Raw genomic sequence first — 15,409 nt, forward strand, 5'->3', positions numbered from 1 at the left:
TGAAACTGGACCCAATTAAGCAGCCATGTTTGTGCAATTAAATGCAAGCCACGCACACTCCATCCACATTAAGCAACTGTCACCGAGCGACACTACGCCCCACCCGACCTTCTTTTTATGTTATGAAGTGTACAGTATGTGCCCGCATGCTTCACTGATACGCTTGCTGTTCGCTCTGGCCGTGTCCTGGCTGAGAGCCAGTCTGCTGGAACTATCCTCAGACCGTATGAGATCATCCACCGCAGTGTTGACCTCTGGCTGACAGACCGCACAGCTTGTGGGCAGGTGAACTTCTTCAGATGACTCCAACTACAGCTAAAATATTGATGGTGGGTTGGGCAGCAGCAGGGTAAATATATTTAGTCCCTCACTCATCATCTCCGTGTCCCCATTTCCCCCCCTTTGTCAACCCCTTGATGCCACACTAATGCATCTCTTCTGTTCCATTGAGCACATTGGCATGGCAGATTTCCCCTGCCTCAGCGGTGCACCGGACCAAACCTTAATGCTCCAAGTTAGCTGAGCACCACTGCTGAGAAAAAGGATGAAGGAGGACGTGAATAAGCACATTCCAGCCAGGAGATTTAATTAAAAGCCGGTTAGATGATGAATCATCTATCGCCAGTCAATTAATATAAATGATGCTGCCTTTGCTCTGTCCTGCACAGGCTCGCTGACCTCCAGGTGGGGTTATAGCACAAAGGGGTTTCTGACTGCTCTTCCATCAAAGCAGAACACATTAGCATTTACAAACAAGCACCTTCATTAACATTACAATTACACACCGCATGAGCACATAATTACACTGGAGAGATACGCACCGCCTTAGAGAGATTGGTCTTTTTAACTCAGACTCACTTTAATTTTACAAACAGAAATGGAATTGCTGATGGAAATGAGGAAGAAATGGGTTACTATGAGGGCTGCGGGGAAGGTGACAGACGGTCAGAGATCACACAGGTATTTTATTTTCCACAGTTTTTTTTTTATATATAATTTCCATCTTTCTGTGCACACTCCGTCTTTCCTTCCGCTCCTTCCATTTAAGAGCAACTGCCTTTCAGAAGTCGCTTGTTACGTGCCCTTTCCAACAAATGCCTCATCCGCACACACCCAAACACATACACACCTTTACGTCTGCGATTTGCAACGTGCCATTTTCCATCAAGGTCAGTCGAGGTGTATTTCCCTGAAGTCTCTCTCCGTCCTTCTCCCATGAAATCTCGACTGATGTACCTCCATTTACACGGCAATAGAGCTGTGCCGTTGCACCCCGAGATACGGTCTGATTGGCTGGGCCTTGGCGAATGATTGGCGGGATACGACCTGAAGGACCTGCCAGTTTGAGTGAAGAAGAGGTGGAGTATTATGTTAGGGGTGATATCCTTGTTCCAATTACACAGTGTAGAAAAGTCAAGACGGACAGATAACATTAGGAAGGCATATAAAAGGTCTGCAGGAAGGACGGCTTTATAAAGTCGCCAGCAGCTGGAGAGCAAAGGGTAAAAATACTTAAGATGCTTAGTAAGCAGAAAACAATAGGCTGTATAAGGAGTAAAAGAAAGCTTAAATCTGGTGCTTACAAGCTGCCTGTGGGAAAACATTAAGCCTTCAATTCATTGCTCATCCAGCATGGGGTCTCTAACTGCGCACCGTCTCTGTCTGCATGAGCCTCATTGTTGTGCACCTACTAAGTAATTAATATGTTTTCCCCTCATTAGCTGATGGTGCAGAACAAAGAATCAACCCCTCAGGTTTAAAAGTAACTGTACCTATTGAGGTCTTACCTCCCTCCACCTCCAGCAGTGCCTTGGTCAGAACACTTCCTGCTACACTGATGGCCTGGCAGATATAAAAGCCCGAGTCCTCAGGGTGGACATCTGTGATGGTCAGCTCTCCATTCATGGAAACAGAGTAACGACCAGACTGGGAAGGCGGCTGGCCGGGGAACAACAACATCTAAACAGAAAAATGCATGCAGCAAAAAGTAAATCAATGTTTTTATTGTCAAATCATTTACCTCAGCTATTTGAGTAAGTTTATAGAAAAGGAAATAGGACTAGAACAATTTTAGTCGCAATTTCCTGCAGCTCAAATTGGCTATTTGAAATGGCTGGTTGTGTCTAAGGAAAACTTTAATGTGGACGCAAATAAAACTGAAAAACAAAGCCAAAGCGTCATATTTAAAAGGCTATGTTCAGCCGCAATCACAAATTCCCAGAAATCCACTCATCAAAAGCATATGTTTTATTTTTAGATCAGTCTGTGGAAGCTTCATTCTTTCTCTTTGAGTCATGCACAAAAGCATGTACTGCAGTTCAGATTTTTCTTTTGCCAATGTTCTTCTCATACACTCCAGGACAACCTCACTAACATTGCCAAAAAAGTAAAAAAAAAACCACACACACACTGAGATCCCACTCCTCACCCTGTGCACCACATTCAGGCTTGGACACATCAGGACTTATATCGCTCCACGTTTTAGATTTTGGAGAACTCTAAAAATAGCAGCACATTTGAAAGTGTCCCAGAGGTGCTGATGGAGGTGACCTTGAAGTGGAGCACTGGCCACATTTAAGTCAGGTAAGATTTAAGAGCTTCACCTTCCCATGGTCACCAAGTGTTTGCTCATAGGGGGGGTCATCGGATTGTTGGTGTTTTCTCTGTATTATTATAAGTCCTTTTTTTTTTACAATATAAAGTGCCTCGAAGCCACTGTTGTTGTGAATTAACGGAATCAAATTGAATTCAAAATGAATTTATGATCCCACCTTAAACGAATAACTCATGGACTCAAGTCCCTGAAAAATATTACAGATATTCATGTGCAGCTCCAGATTAGTTATTATTATTTGGTGATCCTGTAACTTCTCATGCAACACCACCATAAGATCAAAATGAAATTTGTCGCCGTGCCTAATGAATAAAAACCTGCAAAGCTAATGACATTCCCATCAGACTCAGCTCTGCTTGTACTTTTACTGCTAATTAGTACGTCTTCCATTAATTACATCCTCCCAGAGATGAGCTGTGGATCCTTACTTTTAGTTGATGAATTGTGTAAAGAATTAATAAATCATTAAAGTAAAACTGTTGTCAAATTAGTTTTGACACATTATTTTACATGTTTTCACCCGAATCCGGGGCTCAAACTATTAACTTCTAATGATAATCTCACATTTGAAAAAAGAAAAAACCCTGAAAGACTCTGGTTGTTGTGTTGTTTTTTTGGGGGGGATGATGCCTGTGAAACTGACATTTTATAGCTATCCCATCTTGTTTTCCTGTAAGTGAGATGGATGGGAACAAGGGGGAGGGATGCATCAATCCATTCAGCCATCCATTTCATTTCCTCTAAGAGGCTTAGACTCCAGTGGAGGGACCGAGGTTATAAGGCTACAGATAATCCCACATATACAGCAAAAAGCCCTACAAACAGCCAAGCAAGGCATCAACCTATCCTGCCGACTGAAGCTTATTCACAAAATCAGTAGCTCAACTTCCTGTTTGCTCTGTGGAACCTTTCCGAAAACACCTGAAGCTTCTCCTCCACTCCTGAGTCAGTGAACCCAGCTGCCATTAAGCAACATGGCATTTGTGGTCAGGAATAATGTGGAAGGAGGGCAGCATTCGTCTGCAATCCTGGCCTGAAGAAGCAATTTCCACACCTGGTGTGCTTCCTGGAAGCCCTCTTTCAGTCTCTTCTACTTTCTCTTCCCTCTCCTGTCGACTCACCCAAAACCAGAGTGGCACGCAAACAGGAGAAAGATTTCTCGCCAACGCAATGTCTTCCAACACTTTGTCTCTGCGCATATCTCTGAGCCAAATGCAAATGTGCTGCATTATCTCGCTCGCCTCTCGCTTATTTCGCCTGGAAAAATGTGTCTTGATCAATGTGGGCAACTCTAAAAAAGAGGTGTCAGAAAAAGTAAGATTAAATCAGACAAAAAAACCTGCTCACATTGTGGTGAGTCGTTCTCGCCTTTTAAACAAAGAAGGTGTGAAACTCTTGACTATTGATGTGATAAAGAATACTTGAAGTAAAGTTTACAAAGAATGCGCCAAGTGCTTATGAAGAGCAAGCCCGGGCTTGTTAGGGGAGCAAATGTATTTATATTCACTCATTTGGTGTCCTGGATGTCTCTGCTGCTGCAGTATTTAGCATTAGAGAGCGCCTTGTGCTTTGCTCCAGCCTCTTACCTGGCTGCCCTCTTTCTGCCAGAAGATGGCAGGTGGAGGGTTTCCCGTGGTGCCGCATTGGAAGGTGATGCTCCTCCCCTGGGTGGCAATCTGGTCTCGGGGCTTTGTAGCAATCTGAGGTGGTACTGGAAGAGAAGGAGGAGTGTGACCACCCATTAAAAGTCATACTTGTGCATGAAATGGCCTGCTTTATGAACACTCCCTTTCTGCTGAAAAGCCAACCCAATTTTCTCCTCTATAATTTATCAGTGGGAAAGTGTTCATTTAATTTGAATGGGAAGGAACCATTCTGAATCCAATATGGCAAACCATTTTAAAGACGCCAACACTATAGCAACAATATTTCTTTACTTCCCCCTTAGGAATGCAAACACAGTAAAATGGTAGTTTCTTACTCTTTGTGCCATCCATAAGGGCGCATACTTGCTGATTCGCTGTATTCGGCACATTATTTTCACAGCAGCAAACAAACTGCTTCTAAGCAGTTGTAGCTGCTTGAACCAGTTTTAAATATATATTCGATTTGGAAGCCAGGATGAGAAACTGCCAAAGAGGAACTCTCTGAAGACCTAAGTTGCTTAATGAAGCAGGAAGGAAGCAAACAGTTGCCAAGTAAATGTAGTGAAGTAAAATAAAGTAATATAATAAAGTGGATCTATAAAACGTAATGATATTGAAATACTGAACGTCTCTCGGTTTAGTTATTTTCCAAAACCGCTGTTAACCCCGAGCTGGATCGATAAAGCGCTCGTTAGCTGTTAACGAGTGAGATTTAAGAGTCTTTTCTTTGACCTTCTGAGTTTTTTGATCTGTTGCTACATACTCATCATTATCACCCTCTCGTCCTTAATGAGAAAAATCACCTCCATGTCCTCTTAAAGAGAAAAATGGGGGGCGGGGGGGGGGATGAAAGAAAATCATGGCAGCAAAAGCCAGCGTCATTCTGATGACATTTACTGAGTTATTTTGGGAAAGGTCTGAGAAGAGCTGCCAATTTCCAGCTTGGGTCAGATCACCATGTTATCCACATCATCACATCCTCTGTAGATTTACACTGACCACTGCATTCTGCCCCCGCCTGAATAATTGGCTCTCACTTCCCACCAAATGGGAAGCTTCTCTAGCCTGGATGCATCCTCTCTACAAATCTCTGCATAGTGCATATGGTGCATATGTAGCTGCACACACAAACACACACACACACACTTGTATTAGGGCGCACAAATGCATATTTGGCTCAATACACAAGACAACTGAGTCATCTGTGTCGTGTCTTAATATTCTCACCGAGAGCATTTTCCCAGCCGCAGAACATCTTTTATCATTATAGTGTTGTGATGATCTTTCTGTGAAGTTTTTTTTCTCTTTCTTCAGATGTTATAATGTCTTTCAGCAGATCTGATGCGTTAGTCACATATAGCACAAGATTGCTCTCATTTATTTCATATTCACTTTGGCGCTACTTGTGGCTGTTTTTTATCATGGAGTCTTAAAGTGACTCTAAACCATTTTAAAGATTTTATGTAGATTTTGAATAAGATTTGCAATGTATATCAGTTTAATTCTGTAAGTCCTGTTTTAGTTAGAAGTCTAGCAGCTGGTGCAAAGTAGTCCGTCTGGGAGAAAGGATATTGGGAATATGAGCTCTTGGCTTTATGTCCCAATTAGAGATTTAACTGTGTGTTACTGTTGTCTAGCTGAAACATGATAGTTCAACTGGTTTAAATCTATTTTTAAATCTCCAGCACTGTGTTGCCAGCCAGCTTGTTGGTGCAAAAATTCTATTTTATGCCTGTCAGTCTTTGCTATCTTTGCCATTTTTCCTAAATTCACATAAAGACATGACAAGACGTAATGTGTTTTTGCAGCAGGTTGCAAGCAGCAAAGTGCCTAAAGATACTATTTAAAATCGGTTCTTCAAAATCTCTGTGCAGACATGTTGTTGGTTTCCTTGAGTTTGATGTCTTTTTCTGCACTTAAATGATTCATAGGTCAGTGTTAAGGTGCTTCTTTCTTGGTCAGTTCCAAGGACTGGGCTGAAAATGATTGAAAAATCAACCAGTGTCCAAAGAAAACCCTTGAATGACCTTCAGAAAGCCTGGAGAACTGATGCACAAGACCACTTTCAAAATATTACAGGAAAATCTGGCTCTTTCAAAGCTAAATATAAAGACATGAAGGGTACCTTTTGCAAGTACTGTGTGTCCTTTACTGGGGTTTTATAAAGCAGAAATAAGAAGGTGAGTTTGATCTGGACCTGATTTATTGAGAAAATAAGCCTAATGATGTCATATTGATGCCATCAGTCTTATCTTGACTAAAGGCCAAAATTAGAAGCTTACACAAAAAAACAAATTCATAAAAAAGTTGGAGTTTGAGGAGTATTGTGGGAAATGTAGGCAACACTGTTTTTGAAACTTGACCCAAATTAGGCGCTTGACAAAAGCACAATAAATATCAAGGTAATTGTGATCTTGATGGTCAAAAGCTTGATGCACCTCCACCAAACATATTGCTAGTACTAAGTCTAATGATAGAATATTAGTTTAAGTGCTCTGTAATAATGGATGAGGTCAAATACGTTGTTATTTCAGCCTCAGTTTAGTTGTAATTAAAAGCCTTTCAGCTGCATTTTGAACTCCTCCAGCTGCAAAAGAGAGAAGGATTTAGAAACTATGGTGCTACACTCTTCTCAACACAGCAGATGTGTGTTTGATAGGAGTCCTTAATCTGCTGTATATTAAGTCACTGTGTCTGGGGCTTACTTAATGCCTGACTGCAGCAACAGGCATGTTGTCAACATGTCAGTACCTAATGGAGGAACTCATTTACACCATTAGGCATTTATAGTTGCTTTTAAAAACCATTAAGAACGTCATACAGAAAATATTTTTTTCTAGACAAATGAGCAACATAAATGCCCTTCTGTGGAGAAGAATTAGATGGAAAGTGAACTCACAGAGCCGGCCGACCGGAATGATGATAGAGTTTGAAACGGAGAGAGATGGAGAATTAATGAGATGGATGAAACGCTGAGCAACTAAACGGAAAGTATAGCATGTAAAAGCACAAAGAAACAAAACAGAAAAGTGTGAACAGAAAACCGCTTGGTTCGGATTTCATTTACACTGAAAAAGGCATTAGCGGATGAAGTCGTCTGAGACTATTTAAACCAAGACACCGAGTGAGTGAAAAGGACGAGGAGGGAGGAGGGAGATAAAGAGACAGGAAGAGAGGAGGTGGGGGAGTCATGTCTTATTAATATTGAGACTGCTCTCTGGCAGTGAGTTAACCCACACATCTACCAAACATCTGTCAAATGGCGTAATCCATACGGTTTAGCATAAGCTCCTGGCAGCACCGCTGGACAGGGACTGATATAACACAGTGAGCGTTGGACATCAAGTGGGAACAGGCTTTGCATGATGCAGCTGCCATGTGACTCTACCTTATACGTGAAAATGGCCCTGAATTGAGAGCTTTTTTATGCATGTCTAAGTGTGTGAGTGTGTATATGTGTGTGTGTGAGTTTGTATACAATATGCATGATGTGCTTCTCACCGTGCACCTGCAGCATGGCTGAAGCCTCCGTCTTGCCCACACTGTTCTCTGATGTGCAGGTATACATCCCTTCATCCTGCTCTTTCACGCGGAACAAACGGAGGTTGTTGCCGTTGCGGATTTCAAACCTGTGAATAAAAAGCGAGTTAATGAAAGATCTGGCGGATGCATAGCAAAATAAATAAATAAGTAACCATAATAATCTCCACAAAGTGAAAAATTCTGCCAGTGGTTTGGGGTAATGGAATTTCTTGTCCTTAGAAGGATTTCTTTGCTATCAGGTGGCATTATCTTGAAACCGGTGGAACAATGTGTCTTATCTGCTTTAGATATTGTCACAGGCTCCAGGAAAATGACTGAAACTGATGAAAATCAATTAGAAAGAAATGAGATTACCTCAACACATCGAAGGATTTTTCACTTGGTTTTGTACGGGCAGTAGATTAAATATAAAGACAGAGCAGAATTATTTATATTATGTACAGTGTAGCTCTCTTTGTCTACGCAAGGCGTACAATTACTGAAACACAAAGAGTAAAATCTGCTTAAATTCCATTTATTTCATGGATCAGTGAGCAACCAAAGGAAGACATGAAATGGAAAAAGATGAAAGACAGAAAGGCTCTTTGCAAACATGAAACAACAATCTTCATCATCCTGTTGCCAAGTGGACAAATAAACTCTTACACCGCAGTCACCGTGACTTTGCTTTTTGTGCAGGTTTTGCCAAAATTGTTCAGGACATACATTTAAGCATTTGGTCTCCCATTAATGGATAATACAGTATATGGACACGTTTAATGAGCCGTATATGAGTAGCATTTTAAAATGTCTCTATAAAGACTCTTACACCAGGCTTATGCAGGGATCACCAAGTTTAAAGTAAGACTTCCCAATTCACAGAAAAATCACAGACCTGTCATACTTAATATGAATATTTATTCATTTATGAAATATTACCGACTATCACATTTTGCTACAATCCCCAGTGTGTGCAGGTCATGTTCAATATAAGAATATAATAATTAATAAATCAAGGGCCATATGTTTGACACAGTTTTGTGAAACTGTTGGAAAATAGTCAAAGCCAGTTAGCTTTCCCCCATTTCCAGTAACACATCCCTTTAGTGGCTGCTATCACAAGCTTCAAATTAAGCTGTAATCTGTAAAAGACTCTAACAGCAGCAGCCATTGTGGAGCAGGACTGCATTAACTCACTAAATTGAAAATAAGTAAGTAAAATTATATCTACATAAAATGTGAAAATTCTTCATGTGAAGTTCATATCTCTGCTGTTTAAGTCATTAAGCTGTTAAGTTTCAAAATAATAGAATTATTTATCAGTTTTGGCTAAAAATGATTATTATAGCGCCATTACCATAAGAAAGCATGAAACTTCTCTCCATTAAATTCTTGCAGTCTTTTCATTTTTTATGAAGTTTTGAAACAAGATGTGACTAAAGTACAGACTTTCATCACTAATTCAAGGCGTTTAACACAAACTGATCAAGAATTAAAACTGGTTTTTACACAAAATCCACTTTTTTCAGAGGCTCAGAATTAATGTGACAAACTAAAGTCTAGATTTCATGGTCACCGCCAAACGCTGTGTTTCCTCCCTTAAGATGCTCTGCCAGGCCTTTCCTGCAGCCGCCTACACTCGCTGCTTGTTTGTGGGTCTTTCTGCCTTTGTTTCTGTCTTCAGTAACTGAAAAGCACGCTGTGTTGGATTGGGATCAAATGGCTGACTTAGCCATTGAACATTATCCCATTTCTTTGGCTTGAGAACCTCTTGGGCTGTTTTTGTAGTATGCTTTAGACTAGTATTCATTTGTACTGTGAAGTGCGGCCCAACCAGTTTTGCAGCATTTGGCTGAATCTGAGCAGAAAGTATATCTCTGTACACGTAAGAATTCATCCTGCTACTTCTAGCAGCGCTCACATCATCAGTAAACATTAGTGATGTTTCCACTGGCAGGTATACGGGCCTATGCCTTAACACTGCCTCCACCATGTTTGACAGATGATGTGGTACGCTGGATCAGACCGCCAAAGTATGCTTCTTCATACTTTTCTCGTCCGGTCATTCTGATACATCTCGGCTTCATTTGTCCAAATAATTTTTTCAGAGTCTAATCTGGCCTTGCTGCTCTTCCTGTTGAGTGTAACCAGTGGTTTATTGTTCTCTGTATTTCCATTCACAAAGGCATCTCATTGCAAACTTGACATGGACAGTCTACCTTTTGATTTAGTTGGATTTTCAGGGAAGTAATTTTTCAGTTCCATCTGTGGTCTTTCAGTCCATTTAGTATTTCTAAGGTGGCCAGTTTTTTTTAAAGAATGTAGCAGAATGTTGATCTGGCCACTGCTAAAGTTTTTGCTGTCTCTCTTATTCTGATTTATTTGGTTTTTTTAAACTTTGCCTTCCTTCACTTGGATACACATCTCTTTGGCTCTCATGTTGATAGTTCCAGTGAAAAGATACCAAATGCAATATCATTACTTGGAATCAATTCCAGGACTTTTAACTGCTTAATTTTTGATGGTATAACAACAGAGCCAGCCTCATGTGGCCATGGAAATGCTTGTCAGTAAATGATCCAGCCTCTGAAAACTGGAGAAGTTTTAATTCCTAAACACTTAATTCAGTACTTTTGTCAATCCTGTTGAATCAAAGCTGAAAACCTGCAGTTCAATCACAGCTTGATAGTTTGATTTAAAAGCCACTGTGGTGGTGTGCAGATATAGTTACAAAAATTGCAATTGTCCAAATAGTCATGTATTTAGTCTAGATAGATAGATAGATAGATAGATAGATAGATAGATAGATAGATAGATAGATAGATAGATAGATAGATAGATAGATAGATAGATAGATAGATAGATAGATAGATAGATAGATAGATAGATAGATTTAAAAAAGAGTGATTAAAAACAAAATTGCTAAAGAGAGATTGCTAAAGAGAGTAAAAGTAGGAATGACTTGTAAGAGAGAGGTGTTCATAAATAATATGAACACTATAAATCTGAGAAAACAGCTGCATGAAGACATAATACAAAAATCTGTTTGGGATCTTATGCCTGACTGGTGTGATCACCTGTCACAAAATGAACGGTGTTATACGGTTTTATAGAGAACGGTAGGAATGATTTCTCGATGTGTTCATTATGGCTGCGAGGTGGAATCAGTCTGAGGGAGAAGGCGCGCTGCTGCCTCAGAAGTGCGATGTGATGCGGGTGTGATATGTAACAGAAAGACATGAGTTAATAAACAGCTCCTGCACATATTTACGTTTTCTGGGGCACGTGTGTTAACACAAGAGTGCTCTCAGGCTGTGTGTGCATCAACAGTCTGTCTCTCTATTTGTCTGCGGTCATGCCCATCAGCTCACCTCCCGCGGGGAAGCTCTCCTTCTTCTCGCCGCCATCGCACAGTAGGAGCAGGATCCCCGTGGACCTCACATAGAAAGTCAACAGTCTCTTCCTCCATGACCACCTGGTTAACAGGCCTTCGCACCAACACGGGGCGCTCTGCTAGACAACAGATGCCTTTAAACATGACCACTTTATGCTCTTCGAAGGACTGACTACGTAACTGTTTGAACCTCACCATACACCACCAGCTCTGCAGGATCACTGTCCCTCTCTCCAACCATGTTACTGCCCACGCAGACGTACATGCCTGCATCGCTCTTCCTGGTGTGAGAGATCATCAGTTTGCCACCACGCATCTGAAAAACACAATGGCACGTTTAGTTATGTTTGCACTGATGCAAAGATCATTAATCGCTCATATTCAAAACACTGTATGAGTCACTGTAGGTGTACGTGTATACGTTGCTGTGATGTTTATTTTCTACCTACATTCTTATGCTTGAGGTTCTCAGCACAGATTTACTTGAAATTAAGTTCAGTTTAAAGCTCCTGCTTGAGCTACTGACGTAAACAATATCTTTCATCCGCCTGTGACTTCTCACAGTTCCAAATCTATTTTTCAACAACCAGAGATTGTGTCCAGCTGTTGTTTTTACACATGAGAGGACAGAAGAAAAGCGACAGCAGAATCAGAGACACTTTACGCTCTGCAGCGTACGAAGGTGTCCGCATTAAATGATAGTCAACAGAAACTGTTGTCAGTCTGAATTGATATCTCTCCCACCTGTACAACAGAGTTTTTCTAGACCATTTGAGGGAATATTTATCAGTCCTGAGGAAAGAAAGACAAACCAGAATCTATCCACACAGGTCTTTGCTCACAGTTGTACACGTTAAAGTTTAAATTAATTTTGTTTGGTCATTTTCCTTTTTGAACACCTCTTTAACCTTAAAATTTCAACTTATTCCTACCCCAGGTACTCAAAGTCTACCTTTGCAGTCTGTAGTGACTCTGTAATAAATCACAGATGTTTATTGCTTTTTTAATTTTTTAAGTAAAATAATGAAAGACAGATTTTAATTAAGTGTGACTCAGTCAGAAGTGAAACTGTACCTTTGTGAACTATTTTCAGAGATGGATTCATACGCATTTGGAGCACTGCAAAGTACTCACATCACTAGAGAGTATGTGGGATTAACTCAAAATAAACTTCAGGGATCGTGTTCATTTCAAATGTAGGTCTCTATTGTATTTTTAATAGTTTTTGGCAACAATTGAGCCTCACAGCACAGACCAATAATATTTATCACACTTCATGTATAAAGGCTATGGCCATTATTAAGCACAGTTCGATGTTGGTTTTCATTGGATTTATATCCAGAATTATTGATCATGGATGTTAGGAATTGGAAACTACAGCAGGTCTATAATAAACGAATCAGTAAGAAAGTAACAAGGATCCGATCACTGTGCCTCTGGCTGCCACCTGATCCACAAAGCACCAAACTCCTATGACTCCTCCTTCAGCTGGTGGCCCACAGGACAGCCCACAGGTACGTCTTTCTTTCTCGTGGGTATACCAATCCCTCCTCCCCAATATTTAGGAGCTCTGTCATTTGGGAGAGGCTCAGGGTAGAGCCGCTACTCCTCCAAAAAGAGCCAGTTAAAGTGGTTTAGGCATCTGATTAGATGAGGTGGTTGAAGCGTGTCCTAAAGGGAGGAGACCCCGAGACAGGCTCAGGACATGCAGGAAAGATTGGATCTATTAGCTTTGAAGGCCACCTGAAATCCACCGCCTGGGGCACATGTTCAATCATCATAATTTTGAGATGTCCGCGCAGCCCCTCGTGATCACTGTCTGATGACAAAATCCAAAAAACAGACATCCATCTTCCTCTACCTCTTCTGCCAGGGAGGTTGGTATGATGTTTTTGGTTGTTTGTTTAGCAGGACAACTGAAAACATTCTGGAGTGAGATTTTTACCAGAGGTGAGACTGCATCCAACTTAAAACTGGTTAACCGTTTGAGGTCTGAGTCATCATTGGTGATGGGCAGAACTCTAACCCTAGGCACACAAGCTTAAAATTTTGTTTTCTTTAGTCACTCCCCAAAGTCTTTGCAATCAGAGAACAAAGAAAATCATCATTCTTACTTACACAGATCAAAAAATATTTACAAAAGAAAGTAAATTTTGGCTTTCTCCCAAATATATGGTTAGGTTTAGGTTACCAGCTATGACTACTTTGACCTCTGAGGTCTTGATTTTTGAGATGATCCAGAGATGTAAAGATTAATGCAGTGGAGTTTATCGGGTTTACAAATCGCTGTATTTTTCGCAAAAAAATGAACGTTTTTTCTAATGATTGTTGAACTTACAGTGACGCGCTCATCTTTGGTGCTGACTCGGACGTTGTTGCGTTTCCAGGACACGGTGGGCTCGGGGTGACCTCGTGGAGGTACACACTCCAACACAGCAGGCTCACCGGCAGCTACCACCACGTCACTCGGGGCCTGCCGGAAATCATCTCTCAGGACTAAAAAGAAAACACAAAGAAATCTAATTAGCTTCAGAAGGCCCTGTATGAGTAATGTATTTAAAACAAAGACTGGAAATCAGACTCACAGATCAGCAAACAGGCACACAGCCATATAACCAGTATCAACAAATGAAGCACCAATTTGTCTTGGAAGTAATTAAGGCTGCTTTCTCCCAGGTGAACCATCTTTCTGCTGAGAGTTTTCTGAACACGTTTTTTTTTTTATAGAGAAAGTCAATTATTGTGTCTGCATGTGCCTGACTGCTTACATCCCCAGCATTGTCCTTGTTAGTCTGTGCTTGGTTTTAAAGCCTGCATCCTACTCTGATGTCTCTCCTGTCAGAACAGATGAATAATGCACATCTCTCATTCCAACATGGAGTAAACAAATAACAGCACATTCATAATTTAGCCCGTGTGCAGGGGAGAGAAAGAAGAAATAGTGCCTCTGAATCAACGAGAGGATTGTGTCTCTGATTCAAGAGCTATCTTACAAATCTTCAGCACATCTCTGAGTCAAGAGAAATCAGCACCGACCGAGCAAAGCCTTTCCGCTCGTGTCATTTCTAAAGTTTGAGCTCCCGCCACCCTGTGGATGACGACAGAACTTTGATACAGCGACCTCTGATATCTTCTAATCTTGTGCTGTGATTGACAGATGAAAGCCTCAGTGAGAGCTGCGAACTGAACACTCTCAAGAGACCTGCTGTACAATTGAACTGAATTGACAGGCTCGCATTTTCAATAGACACACTCCTACAGGATCCTTTCTGAACCAAAGTGTATTATTCCAGTATAATCAATCGGTCTGCTTTTACACGGTAATGAATATTTCATCGATCTTTCTGAGATGCAAAGATAAAAGATCTTGGGCTTTTCTGCCAATCTTCACTCAATGACTGCCTTTGTAACAGACCAAACACAAATCATTTAACACCTCTCTGCTGGCCAAGCGAGACATTTGGAAAGGGTTTTTTTTTTAAGTCTTTACAAGGCAAAACAAGTGTAAAAAAAAGAAATGTGAGTTCACTTGCTCCAATCAAGTGCTAAGAACTGAAGTTCTCTGAATGTCTGCTGTGGCTGACTCATCAATGATAAGAGCCTTCTTCTGAATATCGGGCTATTTCTGGCTCTGCCCTGCACTTAGGGTTAGGGTTATTGATTTTGGCAAGTTTAGCCAACACTCCAGCAATGAAAGCCCAAATTTACCTTAGAGTAGGGGTGGCCAATTTTCCCAAATCATTTTCTCAAGGGGCCACATGAGAAACTGGCACTGCTGTGGAGGGCTGCACTAATAAGCTGAATTCAATGCTGCTCAATATTATTTGGTTCTATTTATAAACTGCTAGTCGATGTTACAATTAGGCCCCTTGGGAAAATTAATTACTCACCTCTGCCTTTGAGTCACAATTGATAAAAACTTGCTTATAGCTTTTTCAAAATAAGTGTCAACATCAGTGTTGGGCAAGTTACTTTGAAAAGGTAATTATAGTTACTAGTTACGTCTTCAAAAAATAACTGAGTTAGTAACTGAGTTACAATATTCTAAAAGTAATTAATTACTTGAAAAATAACTATTGCGTTACTTTAAAAAAAAAAAAAAACGTTTAACCCTCTGGGGTCCAGGGTATACTTGGCCATTTTTCACTACTTTTGATTTTCCCTCCACATTTTACCTTTAAAAACTATTTACTTTGCCCTGTTTGGTATCATTCTTTTCAGCACAACCTCACG

The 15,409-nt window shown here is 40.7% G+C and overlaps 1 protein-coding gene across 3 annotated transcripts in view; it reads right to left on the reverse strand.

The window, feature by feature from the left end:
* Window positions 1–15,409, reverse strand: part of LOC146654318 (roundabout homolog 2) — an 80,305-nt gene that overhangs the window by 31,457 nt on the left and 33,439 nt on the right. For 2 of the 3 annotated variants that reach the window (XM_085379509.1, XM_085379507.1), the window contains 7 exons: window positions 13,515–13,672; window positions 11,372–11,492; window positions 11,154–11,295; window positions 7,762–7,889; window positions 4,201–4,325; window positions 1,788–1,959; window positions 1,130–1,335 (listed from right to left, as the gene is read on the reverse strand). In XM_085379509.1, the coding sequence (XP_085235635.1) occupies window positions 1,130–1,335; window positions 1,788–1,959; window positions 4,201–4,325; window positions 7,762–7,889; window positions 11,154–11,295; window positions 11,372–11,492 (894 nt within the window). In that variant the 5' untranslated portion in view covers window positions 13,515–13,672. The remainder of the gene's footprint in view (window positions 1–1,129; window positions 1,336–1,787; window positions 1,960–4,200; window positions 4,326–7,761; window positions 7,890–11,153; window positions 11,296–11,371; window positions 11,493–13,514; window positions 13,673–15,409) is intronic. The other variant, XM_085379508.1, reaches the window with a different exon arrangement.

This window comes from Rhamphochromis longiceps, linkage group LG14 (genome assembly GCF_057381845.1).
Source record: "Rhamphochromis longiceps isolate RC_006_pf linkage group LG14, R_longiceps_female_GT1.1, whole genome shotgun sequence".
Classification (NCBI taxonomy): Eukaryota; Metazoa; Chordata; class Actinopteri; order Cichliformes; family Cichlidae; genus Rhamphochromis; species Rhamphochromis longiceps.